Source organism: Pteropus medius, unplaced genomic scaffold (genome assembly GCF_902729225.1).
Source record: "Pteropus medius unplaced genomic scaffold, Ma_sr-lr_union100, whole genome shotgun sequence".
NCBI classification, from domain to species: domain Eukaryota; kingdom Metazoa; phylum Chordata; class Mammalia; order Chiroptera; family Pteropodidae; genus Pteropus; species Pteropus medius.
Window position 1 is genome coordinate 21,281,867 of NW_024340849.1, and position 19,124 is coordinate 21,300,990.

General features: G+C 38.5%; 1 protein-coding gene and 1 pseudogene across 2 annotated transcripts in view; one reads left to right on the forward strand and one right to left on the reverse strand.

Annotated features, from left to right (window-relative positions):
* Nucleotides 1–978: 978 nt before the first annotated feature.
* On the reverse strand, nucleotides 979–1,097 carry LOC120589460 (uncharacterized; annotated as a pseudogene).
* A 2,315-nt stretch (nucleotides 1,098–3,412) lies between these two features.
* EPG5 (ectopic P-granules 5 autophagy tethering factor) overlaps nucleotides 3,413–19,124 on the forward strand; it is a 91,550-nt gene continuing 75,838 nt past the window's right edge. The window contains exons 1-6 of one of the 2 annotated variants that reach the window (XM_039842528.1): nucleotides 3,413–3,591; nucleotides 12,174–13,118; nucleotides 14,416–14,659; nucleotides 15,488–15,624; nucleotides 16,654–16,761; nucleotides 17,580–17,653. In XM_039842528.1, coding sequence (XP_039698462.1) covers nucleotides 3,529–3,591; nucleotides 12,174–13,118; nucleotides 14,416–14,659; nucleotides 15,488–15,624; nucleotides 16,654–16,761; nucleotides 17,580–17,653 — 1,571 coding nt within the window. In that variant the 5' untranslated portion in view covers nucleotides 3,413–3,528. The remainder of the gene's footprint in view (nucleotides 3,592–12,173; nucleotides 13,119–14,415; nucleotides 14,660–15,487; nucleotides 15,625–16,653; nucleotides 16,762–17,579; nucleotides 17,654–19,124) is intronic. The other variant, XM_039842524.1, reaches the window with a different exon arrangement.

Here is a 19,124-nt window from a genome sequence, read left to right on the forward strand (position 1 = left end):
AATAATGCCTTGCACAGAATGATGTACAGGAAGTAATGAACTGTAGAATGAATGACTTCTCGGAATCTTATCGGAGGAGGTTTCACCGATGGGGAGTTACCACCAGATGGCAACAGAGACTCGAATATAATTTTGTGAGCAAGTTTAAGAAAGGTCCACCCGGGGTCCTTCCTGAGTTCAGTAACTTTCACTGAACCCCTGTTATGACAAACACTGTTTCAGATGCTGGTTGACTTAGGAATCATGGTCATATTACATTTTGGAACACCATAATTTAATATGTGAATTATACTCCTTTTATTAAATGCCTAGTTCTTATTTTTAGTTGATTGGAATTTTTCTGAGATTAAAAATTATTTTAAATTCTAAAAGCAGCAGTAAAAATTAATATAACCCATTAGAGGAAAATTTGGTAAATATTTACCAAAATTAAAAATGAGAATGTCTCTCTAATCAGCAATTTCACATCTAGGCATCTATCTTATAGAAGTACACATGCACAAAAATATATAAACGTGGTTTATATATAACCACGTTTTATATATAAAAAAAGCATTGTTTTTATTAGTGGAAAATTGGAAACAACTTCATGATCACTAGAAGTCTGTTTGTATAAAGTTATGAAATATTTAATTAATTAAGAAAAAATGATGTAGAGCTATCTGTTCTTCCAAGGCAATATCTCCAAGATTTATGAATTAAAAGATCATAGGTAATACATACATAGACACTGAGTATTTCAGAGTGTGACATTTGTATATGGGTAGAAAAAGTCTGAAAGGATGCACACTGCGCTGTTAATAATAGTTAACTCTAGGGAGAGGAGTGTTAACTTTTTATTATATACACTTTGATGTTGTTTACACACACATTTAAGAATATTATAATTTAAAACTATTAGAAATTTTTGAAGGGGAAAAATAAACCCAATACCCAACATTATGACTATTATGAATAATCCAATATCTTTTTTTTTAATGCCTACAGCACCTGGTATTCCTAGGTAGTCTCCCATCCGAGTACTAACCTGGCCCAACCCTGCTTAGCTTCCGAGATCAGAGGAGATTGGGCACGTTCAGGGTGGCATGGCCATAGATAATCCAATATCTTTTAAATAAAATGTTTCTGATGTTCAACTTGGCCCTAGTGTATAAGTACAGAGTATGGTAAACATGGAGAGACTAGGCCTAGCTTCCTATTTTAAAAGTCCATTTATATTATACGACTGCATTGGTTCAAATCCTAGCTCTACCATTTACTAGCTGTTTGGCCTTAGGCAAATAATTCAACCTCTCTGAGCCTTAGTCCTTGTCTATAAAATAAGAACAATAAAATTATTGACTTCGTAGGATTGTTATGAGAATCAAACGAATTATTATGTGAAAAATACTCAGAGCAGATTCTGGCTGATAGTTAGAGCTCAGGAAGTGGTGATTAGTACTGCCCAGGGATCAGTACTAGCAAATCCCTCACTGCTAGTTAGGACAGTAATTAACTCTGCTTGTTGTTGACATGAATTTTTTTAGAGTTACTGCAGAAAGGATTTATGTATAGAAAAGACATTTGTCATTATTTTATTTTTTAAATTAATTTTTCAATTATTGAAAATTAATCTTCAATTAATTCGAGTCATACACATTTTAAAATTTAGTTTTTTTTTAAGTCTTCAAGTTATCTTTATAAATCTTGACATTCTTTTTATAAATCTAATACATTTAAATTAAACACTTTCAAGGGGAAACTTTAACGTTTGGCCAACTCAAATTCAATAGACCAAACTTTGTTATTCATGGTCCTATATATGACAAATTCCTTTAAAATTTTAAAACTTCAGTATTTATATATTGATTTCTTCTATTGCCTGATATGACCAATAAACCTAACTACTTACACTATTCTAGTATCTAATAAATTCAGTTTATAAAGTATGCCTCCTTTTCCCCATAGGCTTTGATATACTTATTGCAATTTATCTATGCATTGTTTGCTTTCCAACTAAGCTGTAAAGCACAGGAAGTGAAGGTAGGGCCAGTTCTGTTTTGCTAAGTAGTGACTGGCACTTTGAGAACTTTGAAGGCCAAAAGGGATTTGAATTGGTAGAGGCCAGAGAGAGTTTTTCAGATGGGGAGAAATACTAGCTAAAGTTACGGCTAGTAATGGTGGTGTAAAGATTTTGTTTATATTGGTTAAATCTTGCTCATCATAATTTTACATACATTATACACATTTATACATCTCCCCCGCAGGGTATACAAAGAACATGTATATTCTGAGTAGCTTGATAATTTTGTTGTTGTTGTTGAGGGTTTGGAATCAAAACACATGAAATTGTATTTTATATGTTTAATTAGCTCTTCAACAAGATACTATGCAGGCTGCATCTCTTATGTCGTTTTCATTTCTCATGCCATATTCCTGGATTTTTCATTCTAGGGTATGCTACCACTGGGTACATAGTTTTTTGTTTTGTTTTTCTTTGTCTTCCCATACACTCCATCAACTGTCTTACCTCACCATCAGACACAACAACTCACATTCATTCATCGGACTCATTGCATATTTATTGAGCATATAGTATATACTGGCCACTGTTCTAGAGGTCCTTAGGTTGCCTTACGGAACAAAACAAAGAATTCTGCCTTTGAGGATTTTATATTCTAGCCAGATTGACACCAACATAAAAGCAAATTATATAGTATTTTAAGAGGTACTAAGGGCTTTGGAAAAAAGAAATTGTAGAACCGGGGAAGGGAAATGGGACTAAGTTTTTCATACCTGGAATTTTTTAAATGAAAGTGTGTAAAATCTGTACTAAGAATATTTTTAAGGGTCTTGTCTTATTGCTTTTTTTCTCTGCCTTCTTTGGGGAAGATGTCTCCTGTCTGAGAATTCATACAGTAATGATAACAACTACCATTTATTAACATATCTGCCGCTACCATTCACGATTAGTCCATTTAATCTTCATTATAACCGAAAAAGCAAGCATCGTTACACCTCTCACAAAAGAGGAATGTGAAGTGACACCTCGATGAACGTCAAGGTTCTTTCCTTAAGCGCGAAGCAGAGATTTAGGCTAACTGGATCTGGTAATCTAAAAGTCAAAACAAGATTGACAAGCTCCTCTCTCCCGATTTTTTTATGCCAACGTGGGTGAGGTGTGCGAACGCACCCCGGGTCCAAATTGAGTGAGGCTCAGCAGGACCGGGGTGACTGATACGACCTGTCAGTCCGGAGAGCCGCTGTCCCGGCCCAATATAACCCCACGGGGCGGAGCCAAGAGGCTGCCTTGTCCATGCCAGGGGGCGGGGCCTGAACGGAAGGAGGCGGGGCCACTATCCTCCAGTGAAAAGGCTTCTTGGCGTGGTTTGTCCTACGCTGCAGCCCGTAGAGGTTCCGAGTTTCCGCCCCTTCTCCGGGAGTGCTAGAAAATCGATCATGTGACAGTCCGGAGGCTGGAACTGGGCAGATTGTCGGAAACGCAGGGTTTTGACCAAAACAAACGGCGACGGTGACGCCGTGGGGTCTATGGCTGAGGCGGTGAGACCTACGCGCCGGGCCAAGGCCAAGGCCAGCCGGACTAAAACCAAGGTGAGGCTACCCGGCTCCCCTCGTCCTCCTTCCCTCCGAGGCCCTGGCTGGTGCAGAGGCTCTGTCTCCCTTTTCCTCTTTTGGGCCCCAACCCCTGAGCCCTCCGCATCCTCTGTCCCGCCTCCCCATATTTGATCCCACCACCTATTGACTCTAGCCTTGTTCCTCCTCCACATTTCCCTGCCAGACTTTGTCAGGATCCCAAAATTTTTCTCCCATTTTTGATCTCGCTGGGCTCTTCCCTTCTTGACTTTCCTCTGGGTTTGGATTCCTGCCATGAGGCAGCTTTTTTTTCCTCTTTTTTTCTTTTTTTTCTTCCCAGCGTCATTTTTGATGGTCTCTTTTTTATAACCCGGGAACATTTTCAAGTCCCTCTCGTGCATAAAGAGGGAAGGAACATCTCCTTCACGCGGAGAATGTATCCTTTGGCAGAACTTTGTGGATAGCGACAAACAGAAAGTAGATTGTAGGAATGTGTCTCTTCACTTTTAAAATTCAAGGTGTTAGTGGTAGTGGTGTTATTTATTTATCATTATTCTGGTTGTTTATCATAGGGACACGGATGTCCAGATATTAAACCAGGGCGAGACTCACAGTAGGGGCGGATTTTAATTTTATGGGTTTCCTGGATTAGACTGACTGATATGTGGTATTGGTGTTTTTAGATTGATTTGTTTTGTTTTTAGGTGCAGTCCTAGTTTTTATTTCGTTCCTGTATATTTTCTAAATGATGTTTATTTTACAGTGAACTGATTAAATGCTACTCCTGGATGGATGGACCTAGATAATTTTGGCTTACCTGAAACTGAGTTTACATTAAGGAAATTATGAGAATAGCATTACAAGTACAGGAAATTTCCATTTCTTTAAGTGAGCGATGTTCCAGAGCAGGTGTAACTTAAAAATGAGACCTAAATCTGATTTTCTCCTGGGAACAGGAGACTAGTGTTCAAAGGTACTGTATTTAATAAGCCATAAAAAACGTATGTGAATCCTTTTCATTATGATGCCTGTTAAAAAAGCTCTAATGGAGTTACGCACATCAGTGTACCTAGGTCTGTGAGGAATTACTCTTTGGGGAGAAAGTCATTTTGCTACCTAATTTCAGAAACATTTTTAAGAAAGGTACTTTTGCATTGTATTGGGCTGGTAAAGAACTATCAAGACAGAGGAGGAAGAAAAAGGCCATTGGTCAGCCATGCATAAGGTCCCTGAATACAGTGGTGCTTAATATGTAAGCATCAGTTTGTAGAGAGCAGAATCTTAATTCTTAATCTCTAGTTAACGAATGATGAGACTAAAGCCTAGAGAAGTTAAGTGATTAGCCTAAAAGTTAAGCAGTTAGTGAGAGAAGTTAAAGTAAAAAAATCTGAATTCTCAATCCAATTGCCTAATAATTGTTTCATATATCTATATGTATCTATTGATAGAATGCTGTAAATACTTAAGAACAGTCAAGAGGATTCTCTGTCAAGTTATTTTGTTTGGAACAGTGTTTCTAAAATAAAAATTTTAAACTTTTAACATAAATCCATCATGAAAAACCAATTGCTCATTTTATTGACACATTTCAGGCAACCTTCCTACACAAGCATATATAAATTTATTTTTTAACTGTTAAAATTTATGAAGGGGCCTTTATTCTAGAGTTATTTGGTCAAATCATAGGTCCTTGACTTCCTTTTTTTCACCCTCCAAATCTAATCAGTAAATCTTGCCAGTTGTATTTCATAAATATTCTCTTGATTCTACCCATTTCTCTCCATCCTAAATACCACCATCATCTTCCAAGGAAGATTTCTTGATAAATTGGCCCTTCCAAATTCATTCTTTTTGCCATTTTCTAAAATAAGGTTGGATTGATATTTTTAAAAACAAAAAACTGATTACTTTCCTTAAAACCTTTCAAAGATTTCCCATTGCCTGGAGGCTGGAGTCTATAAAAGTCCTTAGCATGGATCCAGGGCTTCTTTCTCCTCAGCCTCAGGTCTGTGCACACACCCGGCAATCCACCAGTAGCACTCTGCACTTCTTTGTGTCACTCAACTAACTTGTAGTTTCTTTGTGAACATCTCTCTTCTCTCTTAAACTGTGAACTCGATTAGGGAGGGAGCTTTCTTGTTCCCAGGACCTTTCACAGCCCTTACAGGCACTTGATATTTGTTGAATGAAGGAATAATTATCAGTATTGAGGAATATTGCCAAGCTTTGACACTTAGAAGAATTTACTCTGGTAAATTTCCTCTGAGTAGAGTGAGAAAACATGGAAAAAGTCCACAATACCAGCAAGGCCCTCATACTTCTCAATCTAGAAAAATTAATTTTTCTTTTAGAGTAGAGAAATATATTTCTTCGTGCTGGCTATGGTTTGACATTGATTATAAAGTCTCATATTCATGAAACCTTTACCATCTGTGGTATAATTTGACAACTATTTACAGAGCCATAAATTAGTTCTAAGGTTCATTTCAGGAAGTGAGTAGTGTCATGGCTATTGCCTTTGGATAGTTTGAGCAGCTTCTGGATTTTGTCCAGCAGCTGACCTACATTCTTTGTTAATCATCCGGTAGATGACCTCACATTGTTAAATTGTGGTTATCACCTGATACCTAAGAGGTAGTCCCAATAACAATTTCATTCTTTTAATATCATCTTCTGCTGAAATATTCTCCAACTCAGAAGACCCTGACTTCACTGATCCTGGTAGATTATGGGTTAAGAACAGATGTTTAGATTGGACTTACTCTGTCGGAGGTGTATTTTATAAAAATGGAAAGTATTTTTATAGTTAACATTAAATTCTGAATGCCAACAACTTATTAACAGCGAGAGCACATGGCCCAGGAAGCCGATAACAGAAAGATCCTTCAACCCGCATCCCTTGTTGTTCCTCGGCCTATGTGATTTCTCCCTCAGTCCCTATGAGCGATTATAGGAGCGAAGTTGGGGATGCTGTATATTATTATTTAGCTACTTTTGTGCCTCCTAAGATGCATTCATTTGTTGAAGGAACAAAGGCTGTTTCTAGGCACTTGGGTAGTAATAGAGGAAAAAACAAAGAACATGGCCTTAGTGGAGCATTCTAGAGCAAGAAGACAAACAAAAACCCACTTAAAAATAAGAAATCTATCACGTTAGGAGATGATAAGGCTATTGGAAAAAAGAGAAAGAACAAGGTAAGGAGTTGGAGAGTACTGGTAATGATATTAGGATGGGTTGCAATTTTAAGTGGGTGGTCAAGGTAGTGAAGATGAAGTTTATGTAAAGACATGAAATAGATAAGAGAGTTAGCCATGTGGATGTTGGGGGAGAAGTATTCCAGGCTGAGGGAACAGGGGGAGACTGCCCTAAGGCAGTAGTGTGCCTGTCCCTGGAGCTACAAGAGGGCATTGTGTTTAGGATGGAGTGAGTGAAGGGGGTGTAGTTGGGATCAAGTCAGAAAGGTAACACAGGAGAGGCCATGCAGGGCCTTGTAGGCCATTGTAAGGATTTTTAATCTGAGTGAAATACGGAATCACCTCGGGGTTTTGAGCAGAGGAGTAATATGATCTGAGTTATGCTTTCAAGGATCACTATGCATGCTTTGTTGAGAATAGACTGAGGGGGCAAGAGTAAAGCAGAGAGATCGGCTAAGTGACTATTGATGTAATCTAGGCAAGAGGTGAGGTGATGTTGGCGTGTAAATGTTCAGACCTGTAGAGAGTTTTTATGAATTTATTTGAGCCAAAATGATGACATGCTCTAGAGACTAACATTTTTGCCGCAGTTTTTATGCATTTGAAATTAAGGAGGGAATGCAAAGAAGATTACATGGAGGTGGGGCAAAAGCAAGGTGGGGATTGGATTACAGGATAGTTAACAAGGTTATGTGCTCTCTTGAGGGTGGCTATGTTTATTTCAAAGGTGTGTTAACTACATGCACAGAAACAATGGACAAGGATTGCTTAAGGCAAAGAAACTTTTTACTAAAACGTTAAATGCCTGGGGTGTGACTACCCACCATAGGAATCTATAATCAGGTCACTTTATGAGATTACTTTCCATAGAACCCCATTTTTGGTCCGCAGTGGCTTGGACCAGAGTTGTAGGAGCAAAAGTGATGAGAAGGTTTGAGGTGTGGGAGTTTCTGAAGTTAGAGCCAGGAGCTGTTGATGACTTAGATGCGGGCTGTGAGAGAAGACAGTCAAAGGTGACTCTGAGGTGGAGAAGGCAGTACGTGGAACAGGTTTTGGGAAGCAAGTCAGGAGTTCAGTTTTGGATATGCTAATTTTGAAATAAATTACTATTAGACATTTGAAAGGGAGCAGAGTTTGCCACCCCAAAATATGCTCCTTTGAATGATTATTTTAGGCTGGTTAATTTTAAAAAACACCTGGCATGGAATAAGCTCTGAAAACCAAGTAGAACTCTTTGTAAAGAGACATTTATATTTTTAAGAGTTATCTCCATTTGTAAGGATGTTTCTCTCACTGTATCTGGAAGAAGATATGTAAATTTCTAGAAACTTAAAATAATTCCATGAAAGTATTCTAAGAAATTTGTAAAACTGGACCTTCATCGTTCTTAAAGAAGCAGCTAGTCATTTTAAGGAAGGAAGAGTTATAATCTTTTCTTAATACAGTGTCAAGAGAAAGAACTGTGAGTGGTGAATAGAAACTTCTCATTTGTTTTCCAGAACTTAAAAAAAAACCTAATTTTTTTTTTTGTGATAACAAAAGTGCTCAGTGCTTTAAAACAGTGTGTATGTATGTGTGTACACACACACTGAGAAATGTGCAGCGCAGAAATGAAATGTTCTGAATTCCAGCTCTTGGAGCTAACTCTTGGTAACTGTTTGTTGTGTATTCTTTTTTTTCCCCCCCACACATACCCCAAAACCTCAGGACATATTTATTATGATGAATAGTTAAGTATGTTTTCCTATGTTTATTAACAACTCTTCCATTTCTGTATAATTACTTGGTGATTTTTTTCTCTTACAGAATTATTTTAAAATTGGTTCTCAATCTGTTTGTAACTTATGTGGCAATCAAGAACAAAGACACATAGATTTCTTCTTAATCTGGTCATTTTTAGTTGTAAGAAACGTGTCTTTTGCTTAAAGTAATTTGTAAGTACCAATTTTTACACGACTAGATACGCATGGAGTTTTGTTTGTTTTATTTTGTGATCTGTAGTGATTATTATATATACAATATGTTCTATATCTTTATCTCCAACTAAAGTAGGCAAAATGATTGGAAGTTGGCTTTTTTAATTTTGAATGAGATTTTGTATTTTAAGTATAAGAATAGATTTAGATTTGGCACCAAAGTTCAGTTTCCTCTGAGTTCTTTGGATATTCCCTCTGCTTTCTGAGAGACATAAAAATAAACTTCTAAATGTGCCAGAGTGCATGGTAAGTATAAATATTTGTTGGATAATTCAATAGTTTCTTCATTTTAGGATTCCAGTCCCCAGGACAGAGCTCAACATGCAGTTGGTACTCAGTTCCTGTGTAAGAATTATAGGTCATCACTGTCACCTTAAACGTTTATTGAACACTGTCAAAAATCTGAGGCCAGTTAGATCCAAAGAGGCATAAGGTACCTGGACTCTAGATACTTGTGATCTATTTGTGGAAACAGTACATAAAGATCAAAACCCTATGTGGTAGCACGAGACTAGGGCCGGATTACAAGTACATGTTGCTGGGGTTCAGAGTAAAGCATATGCGGAGGAAGGGTTGGTTTGGTCGTTGAAGATTTTGTCTTGGGACTTGATCATGACTGAGTTAACAGAGGCACTGATTCCTGGGTTAAGAGTCAGTCTTTCCTTGTGGAGCGCCATGACTGTTTTTGTGGTATTCAGAGCAGTGTTTTAGAGAGACTGGTCTTATAATGGTGTTTGGGGTGAATTGGTGGTGGGGTGAATTGGTGGTGGGGTGAGGCTGGAGGCGTGGAAACATTCAGGACCTGCTCCCCTATTCTGTGCTTTGGAGAAGTGAAGTGAGCCACAGGAAGGACTCCAGTGCTCACAGACCATGAAATTGGTGACGATTACAGCACACCCTCTCTCCCTCCATATATACACCCCAGAAGTCCTGCTCCTATCCAGGCATCTGGAGGAGAGGGCAGGGTCAGGCCTTTGCCACCTGCCTAAAAAGTTGTGAGTCCAGCCATCCTCCCCTCCTTCCCTCCCTCTGGCCTTCCTTGATCTGGCTAGTCCAGTTTTGGAATCAAGTCACCAGCTTCTCCTTCCCTCCTCCCTCCACCTTCTTTCCTGGGGCGACTCTAGGTTAATTCCTTTTTGGACCTAACTTCCCTCATTGCATCTGTAGAGTTTCCATCGGTTCCACTTTTGAAACCCAGGGAAGCACTGAGTTCTGACCCCAGGGGAAATAAAAGCCAAAGGCTTATATATTCTTCCCAGGAGGGTCTAGCAAGGTTTAAAAATTTCTTTGATTATTTAACCACATTATTTTGCTTTATTATGCTTATGATTATTCCAAGGAAGGTAGACCTGCTGGAAGTGGGCATGCAAGTTTGGGAGTAGCAGCTGGAGGAAGACTTCGTTTTGTTTAGCAGAGGGGGATAATTTGGAATTGCAAGGGCAGTCTTACAGTGAGGACAGTGGAAGTGGTGAGGTGGGGGAGGGGGAGCGAGATGAGACAAGGGAGTTTAAAAACTGCCTGAGGGACAAGCTGGGGAGGATGCCTGGGGTGGCCTGTGGGTTGGAGGAGGTGTGACTGCTGTGCCCATGATCATGTGGCCCATCATGTGCCTGCTTCCAGCTCTCTGACTTTTAGTTAGCATTTAGCACCCTAGAGGTCTCTTAGAATTAAGAAAAGAGAACTAAAAATTTTCTCCCTCTATTCCACATTCCAATTTCTGCTTCCTTACCTTTCTTTAATTCTCAACTAAGTTTTTTAAATCTCGTTTTTGTTTTTAACAGCTGTATTGAGATATAATTCACACACTATACAACTTTCTTATTTAAAGTGTATAATTTAATGGTTTTTAGTAAGATTGTGGGGTTGTGTAGCCATCACTCCAGTTAGGAAATGTCAAGCTGTTTCTGTGGCAGCTGCATCATGTTACATTCCCAGTAACAGTATATGAGGGTTCTAATTTCTCTACATCCTTGCCACCACTTCTCTAATGGCTAATAATGTTGAGCATCTTGTTATGTGACATTTGTATCTTTGGAGAAATGTCAGTTCAGTTCCTTTGCCTGTTTTTAAATTGACTTATCTCTTTATTATTCAGTTAGAAGAATTCTGTTAAAGACCAAATTCAACTCAGTAAATTTGAAAATCTAATAGGCTTTATTAAGCAATTTATGAATTGGTGGCATCTCATCTAGCAACTAGAAGGGCCCTCCTAGGTAAGAGTTGTACAAAATGGAAGGTTTTATAGCCAGAAAGAGGGCGGGACTAAGAAATTAAGAATGGATTATTTCAGGCGAAGATACCTTCTCTTAGGGGAAGCCTGGGGTTCTGTCAGGCAGATCATCTCAGTATTGATGAAGAAATTTCAGACTGATTGGTTTAAAATTCCACTATTTAGAGAGGCTGAAATTGCAATTAGGTCAGTTATTAAGTCTTGGTTTTGTGATGTGTCTGAGCAAAAGTGTCCCAATTGTAGTTGTTTCCTTTTTAAAATAGTTCTTTTTTCATAAGGCTTGACTTGCAAATAATTTCTCCCATTCTGTGGAGTTGTCTTTTCACTTTATTCGTGGGTTCACTTTTAGCACAAAATCCTTTGTTTTTATGATGTTAAGTGCATGTGTATACATATATATATATATTTTTTCTTTTGTCACTTGTGCTTTTTGTTGTCTTAAGTCTTTGTCTAACCCAAGGTCATGAAGACTGACTTCTTTGTTTTAAGAGTTAATGTTTTATCTCTTACATCAGATGTATGATCTTTTTTTTTGAGTTAATTTTTGTATATGATATCGGGTAGGGGATCATTTCCATTCTTTGGATATCTAGTTGTTCAGCACCATTTTTTAAAGACTGTTTTTTCCCCCTTTGAATTGTCTTGGCACCTTTGTTGAAAATCAGTTCACTTTGAAAGGTTTATTTCTAGATTCTCAGTTTTGTTCCATAGATCTATTTGTCTAGTTATATACTAGAACCACACTGTCTTTATTACTGCAGCAGTACTGTTGTAGTAGCTCTCCAACTTTGTTCTTTTTCAAGATTATTTTGTCTATTCTGGTCCCTTGTGTTTCCTTATCAACTTGTAAGTTTCTGCAAAAAAGGCACCTAGGATTTTGGTAGAAATTGCATTGAATTTGTACATCAATTTGAGGAGTATTGCCATCTTAACAGTGTTGTGATCTGATCCGTGAACATAGGATGTTCATTAACTGTCTTTAATTTCTTTTAATAATATTTTGTAAATTTTCAGAGTACAAATTTTACATTTCTTTTGTTAAATTTATCTCTTAAGTATTTTTTTTTCTTTTTGTTCAGCTCACTAAAATTCGATCTCAGCCAAAGCATTTCTCTCACTGTGGTAACCATTAGCCTTTCCTAATTTTCTCATATTGACAGCATTGGTTATTGTATTTCACAGTGTAAATCTTGTTTTTAGGAAAAGAAGAAATATGAAACTCTTCAGAGGGAAGAGTCTGATGAAGTCTCCCTTCCAAAAACCTCCAGAGAGCTGGAAATCCCTTCTCCAGCTTGTGAATTCAGAGGAGACCATCTGAAGGTGTTAGCTGATTCCCAGCTCCAGATCGATGGCAGCGGACAAAACGAGAGTGAAATGTTTGATGTACTACTCACCTCCTTAACTATAAATAACGAAGGGTCCCCGACATGTAACACAGAAACCCTAATGGAAGGGAAGGAGGTTGGAGCCTGTGTTGGGGGTGATGCAATCAAGCTGAATGTTGACTCTGGAGACAATGTTGGAACCACAGTAGAAACCCATAAGAACTTTACAGAAGTAGAAGAAAGTAAATTGGGACAATGTGGACCTTCTGAAAGCACACTGCAATCTAGTTTTTCTTATCGTCAGCAGGAAATGGAAAATTTACAGGTCAGAGAAACTCAGCATAGCAAAGAAGACAAACAAGCCTTGGGTCTTTCTTCAGAGGTGCTACAAAATGTTGGCTTGCAGAATTCTTGTGAAGCCACGGACATTTTTCAGCCACCTAGAGTGAAAAAACTGTATCCCCAGTTGCCAGCCGAAATTGCTGGAGAAGTGCCAGCTTTGGTGACAGTGAAACCCTTCCTTCATAATGAGCGACTCTACCCAGAGCTCCCATCTCAACCAGAACTAGTACCATTTACTAAAGAACAGCTAAAAATCTTTGAGCCTGGTTCATGGCTGGAAAATGTTGAGTCATATTTAGAAGAATTTGACAACATGGCTCATCAGGACAGGCATGAATTTTATGAGTTGCTTTTGAACTATTCACGATGTAGGAAGCAGCTTCTTCTGGCTGAAGCTGAGCTACTTGCTCTGACGTCGGATTGCCAAAATGCCAAAAGTCGACTATGGCACTTTAAGGAGGAACAGTTGTCTGTACAGGTATTTTGACTTGTGTTCTGTAACGCTTTCAGGAGCCTGGGGAGCTGTTGCTCTCTGATGATGTCTAAGTCTAGAGTCTGCTCCTTATACCCATCCTGACCCCGTCATAGTTCAGAGTATTATGGTGTTGGAATCATGCAGTCCAGGGCCTGCAGGGGCCACACAGGTAACTGGAGAAGTGAAGCAGGCTGCATGGGGTGGCGGTCACAGGGTAAGCTCTTGCCTGGGCCAGCAGGAGCAGCTGCTGTCAAGTCCTAGCTGATTATTGCTGTGAGGTTGTGTTGGTCCAGCTTTGCCACATCTTAGGATTTTCCAACAGAAGATAGAATGAAATCTGGATTTTAATGTGACGATCTTGGTCTGTATTTGTTGGCAGCTAATTACACACACACACACACAATAATGTCAATAATCAATAATACACACACACACACACACACACAGAGCTAAGCAAGTCTTGTCTCTAGGTCAGGTTCAGCCCTTGACTCTTTTGGCTTGTGACTGTGGGCATAATGGCAGGAACATCCAATGGGTAGAGAGTGACAGGACAGGGTGATCCATGATTAAGGTCAAGAGGAGATGAGGGAAAGCAATTAGATGTGACCCTGTGGAGACCAAGGTGACTGTCAGGAAAGCTATTTCATAGTGGCCTGAGAGGGATGGGAGGGAAGAGAAGACCACTCTCAACAAGCTTGGCATTGAAGGGGAGCTGGAGGAGGTATTGGGTAGAAACACGTGATTTCCCCGTCTCTAATCCTCGTTCATTGGGAGACCTGTGTATCTCTGTAGATAGGAAGGAGTATGTGGAGAGAGAAACAGTCAGATACTGAAAAAGGCTAGGATCAAGAACACAGCTGGCAGCGTTAGTACTAGAGAGAGATTTCTTATTTTTTGAGCAGAATCACAAAGAAGGATGAGGGTAAGTGCAGAGATAATTTGGGTCCCTTGAATTTGAGGGGATATCACATTGACCTCAGTGGGTTTGTAAATAGAAGGTATGATCATCAGTCATGAGAGTCTTAGGGACAAACTTTATTATTTTCTTGTACCTTTCTCTACCTACTATTTAGGATTTCTCTTCTCTGAACTTGTGATGCATTAGAAATTGGCATAATAGTCTTTGACATCTAATTATTTGTTTGCTTTATTGTTCTCTGTGTGGTAGTATTGTCTCCTCATCGTGATTCATAAGCACTTTGAAGATGGTACTGAAGCCTATGCATCGCATACCTGCTGCCTGATCATCTAAAGTGCGAAGAGTAATGGTTTCATAGTTTACCCTTTTGTCTACTACTAGGGTATCTGTGCAGATCAAGTGAAAGTTTCAGGCTATCATCGCTACCAAAGAGTAGAGATGAATGAGAATGCACTGGGGGAGCTAAAGAAGCTATTCGATGCCAAATCCGAGCACCTCCACCAGACCCTGGCCCTGCACTCTTACACTTCTGTGCTCTCAAGGTTGCAAGTGGAGTCTTACATCTATGCATTGCTCAATAGTTCGGCTGTTCTGAGATCTTTAGCAATTCATCAGCAAGGCCGAGGTGTGTAAGTAATGAAAGTCTCACTCTTGTCTGAATGCAAAAATAATCGGAGGGTACGATCTGGTTGAAGTGATTGTGCACTTATTGGTATTACCAGGTGCCATTCGTGCTTGCTGTTTTGCTGGTATAAGTTTGAGATGCCTTAACAACATTTCTAGGGAGCGGTGCCAGATCTCCCTGCCCCATGGCTGTCAATCTCTGCTTCTCTAGGAAGCCAAAAATGTTGTTCTTTATCATTAACGTCCCTCATTGTCCTAATTTATATGCTTGTCACCAGATCAAGTCCAAATAGTTTTTGACTGTAAAACTAATAATCGGAATACTTTTTCATCCTGTTTCTTGCACTTTATTTTTGCTTGTCCAGTTTGTTGGGCTGTTTTTATTGTATTTAATTTTCATCAGAAGATCTATAATGTTCCAAATTTTTATCTTACTTTGGGTTTTAAGAAAGTAAGCTTTATTGTATCATGTGTAAAATATTAATTATGCTAATTGAATCATTATTTCTGGGCGATATACTAGGGTTGTTTAAAGTAAGAAGTACTCCCCCCATTGTTTTTATAACTAAAGAGCTGGGCGTGGGCCATAGATCTGCTGATTTTTAAATAAAAAATTGATGACGTTAATTTGTTTTGAATACTTCACAAAGTTAAATATATACTTTTTGGTTAACATATTTAGTACGTTCAAATATTTTTGATGCAACTTTTCTTGGATTTTTATCCAAAGTAAATATTTTGAAGTTTTTTTTAAAGTGGAGAAAATAAATATTTGCCCCACAAAGCACCATTTATGTGGGATTCATTTAATTCTCTCTTTAATTTATAGCTTCTGTACAGGCAGAAAGCATTACTTCTGATCTGTGTCAACTAAAGGAGTGTATTAGTGTCTTATTCATGTTCACTAGGAGACTTAATGAAGATACTCAGTTCCATGATGATGTTCTTCTCTGGCTGCAGACATTGGTAAGGGAACAGAAATAGACACAGCTGTCTTTCTTTTATTTCCCTGATAATTTAAGAATAATTTCTTCTTTCGTTATAGTTTTTCTTCAGCAGTTTCTTCAGCTAATTTATTTAATGTGTTAATTAGTGACATTGTCTTTGATCATGGCACATGGAAATAAGTTATACTTAACTAGTGCATTATTAAACAAAGTGCTTTTCTCTTTGATAAACTTTATGTTAGATGATCTCTGGCTTCAACTTAGGAAGAAATGAAAATGTGGGAAGCAAGCTAAATTTAAGACTAGATGTATATTTAGAATATAGGTCTGATCTAAACATTTTCCATATCAGTTCTTTTTTTATCTTATGTTTAATGTTACACTTAGTCATACTTTTAAAATAATTTTTTAAGAGAAAATAAAAGATAACAGGAAAGCGTAGGAAATGTATTAGGTGTGTTATTTGTTATGATGTTTCTCCATGGGGCTGCCGTGGGCGCTATTTGAGGTTCATATTAGAGTTCTTAAATATGAGGTGCCTTTTTTTCTTTTTCTTTTTATCATCCATCCAACTGTCTGTCTGTCTGTCTGTCTGTCTGTCTGTCTGTCTATCTATCTATCTATCTATCTATCTATCTATCTACCTATCTACCTATCTATCTTTTCTACTTTTTTTTGTTGTCATTGGAGTGATATTCCATGCACACTTATTTGGATTTGAGAAAGTATTACTGAGATTAGATAAAACTACTTCTGTCTATTCATATATGACCAGGAACGTTAGTGATCTGTAATTTGCCCGATGTGAAAATTGGGTTAGCAGAGAAACTACTTAAAATATTTTTATCCTAGTACTCATAGCTTCGTAGGCCTCTGTATGCTTCTTTGGCAGAAACTCAACAGTCAGTAGTATATTGTATACTATTTGGTTTGGTTACTCTTTTGAAAGATCACATGTATTTAAATATCAGATAAGTGATACCAATAGACCCTGACATACATTCTTCTTCTTTTTAAATAGTGAAACTGTGTGTCCTTTGTTGTTCAGGTATCAGTGTTACAAAGAGCTGGCTGTCCTGGAGATCACCTCTTCCTTCTGAACCATATTCTTAGATGCCCGGCTGGTGTTAGTAAATGGGCTGTTCCTTTCATCCAGGTATGACAAAGAGCCTTCTGGTTCTGAGGGATATGAGAAGGAGATTTTGTTAAACATTTTTCTTGAAAAATTGCTTTAAAATAAAAAAAGGCTACTTAAAATATCGATATTTAAAAAAAATTCTTAAAATATATACTGTATGTATTTGTAGGAATTTTTGTTCTGAAATTTCACGGGCCACCTATAATTGCTGAAATTAAGATAGAATTGCAGTTCAGTTGAGTCAGGCTTGGTAGGTTCAGTAGTATTTAATTCTGTAAAATTTCTGTGCAGGAAAGCTCGCTAGGACTTTTTTCTGTAATATTCAACACAAGTTCCTTAATTTAATCCACCTCACACCATAGCTGGTACAGGTAAAATAGAGACTACCAGCATCTCAAAGTTCTTCAGTACTGGCAGAGATTCTGGTCTATGTGATCAGCTTTCATAGTCAACTTAGGTGTTGATTTTATGGTTTCTAGATTCTCTGCTGCTTGCCTTTGGTTGGTTTTGTTATTCATTGCAACCACTCAGATGGGCAGAAGCCAATTGTATGCCAAGTTCACCTTCTGCACATTAGGTTTTCTTCAGTATTTTTGGATTAAAACAGTGCTATTGTCTTTTGTCCCATATTGTTGTGTAAACTGCTCAGCTACTTCTGCTCTTTGAGTACAGCTGAGTCATACTGCTCGGTAACCCACGCGCTGTACTCTCAGGGATTAGATGCCAGCTCTATCTTTGTTTTCTTAGCTCCTCTTGTCAAAATGCTGGTGAATGAAGATGACGGATACTTGAGTTGTTGCTGTTCTACAGTATGCGTTTTCTTTTTCTGATTTCAGATCAAAGTGTTGAATAACCCATCAGGGATCTTTCATTTTATGCAGTCCCTTGCCCTGCTAATGTCTCCTGTCAAGTAAGTGTGGAAGAGCTTTTTGAAATAGAAATTGAAACGCTTCTGTCAAAGGATTGGCTTCCTAAATTGCCTGAAGAACTGCTAATGGCAGTGTCAGCATTCTAGAACATTGCAGATTTTCTTTGGCTTTGATGCCCTTTGTCCCAAAGTGGCCCTATTAACTGCTTACATATAAACGATAACCTTTTTGTGCCCTGCTTTTAGTGGTTTTGCCTCTTCTCATATATGTCATTGTGAAAGGTACTGTGGGGAGATGAAAAAGATTATCTATTTCTTAGAAGAAGAGATTTAGTGGCAGATGAAAAAAGACCCCAGAGATTTAAGTGCTAAATTGTGAAGCTATTATTGATGTATTGAGGAGAATAAAAAGAGTAGAATGGGGTAGTCAGAGAGGGTTCCAAGTGGTTGAGCTGGGGTAGAAGAAAGGAACGGATTTCAGTAAGAAGTTATAGAGGCCACCGTAGGTAGAGAGAACACTGAGCAATGGCCCAAAGTACAGGAAGGGATTGCCATGTGGAGGACAGGTAGGTCAGCTTGGCTGGAGTGAAGGGGTGTGTGGGAGATGGAAATAAAGTAGTTGATGAATAAGTAATTGAGTTTGATTACAGAAGTCCTTGGCATTAAGATACAGGTATCTAGATCTTATACAGTCTGGCCTTCGTAGCAATTGAGGATTTTTGAATGAGGGTAAAAGTTGTATTTAAGGAAGTTTAGGCTCAACTGGAGGCAGAAGTTATGCTTCTGCTTAACCGAATTTTAATTATAGACATGTGGCTCTCGTGGCTCTGGAACCCAGCCTGTCATCAAGAGGATACAGCCTGAACTGGGGAAGAAGGCAGAGTCTGTGTTTAGGTGACCTCGAACAGTGTTATTACCACTGGCTCTCAGGTGCTGGAAAGCCTGTCTGCCTCCAAGCCTGAGTGGGGGTAATGGTAGTGAGAAAGAAAGAAGGGGAACCTAAAGGTTATCTTCTCAGGAAAGGATTAAGCAGTTGACTAAATAAAGAAAATGTGGGAGAGTAGTAGTTCAGACATAACTTTATAGACCTCTGAGTCCAAGTAACCGAGAAGATATTGGCAGCCTTAATAGACAGAAAAGAACCGTTCTATAAGGAGGCAGATTTGAAATTCTTGAGCCATACAGTTGGACACATAGAAATGACATATACCAGTAGATACGTTGGGAACTTCAGGATTGGAGGTCCTCTAGTTGAAAAGCAGCACTGGAGTGGCAGAGCTGGAAGTTATGGAAGAAAGTTCCTGGTTAAAGGGATGACTTTTCAGGGTGAGGCCAAAGAAGAAGGAACAAAGGACTGAGAACCGAGTTGTGGTCTAAGAGAAGAAACTTTTTGTTGTACTTACTCATCGGGTCCAGCCAACACCTTGAGAAAGCCTGGCTGGTGGGAATTCCTCTCTCACTCCTGGGGGCTGCTCCTACATGGGTAGATATGATTTGACTCTAAGAAAAAGTT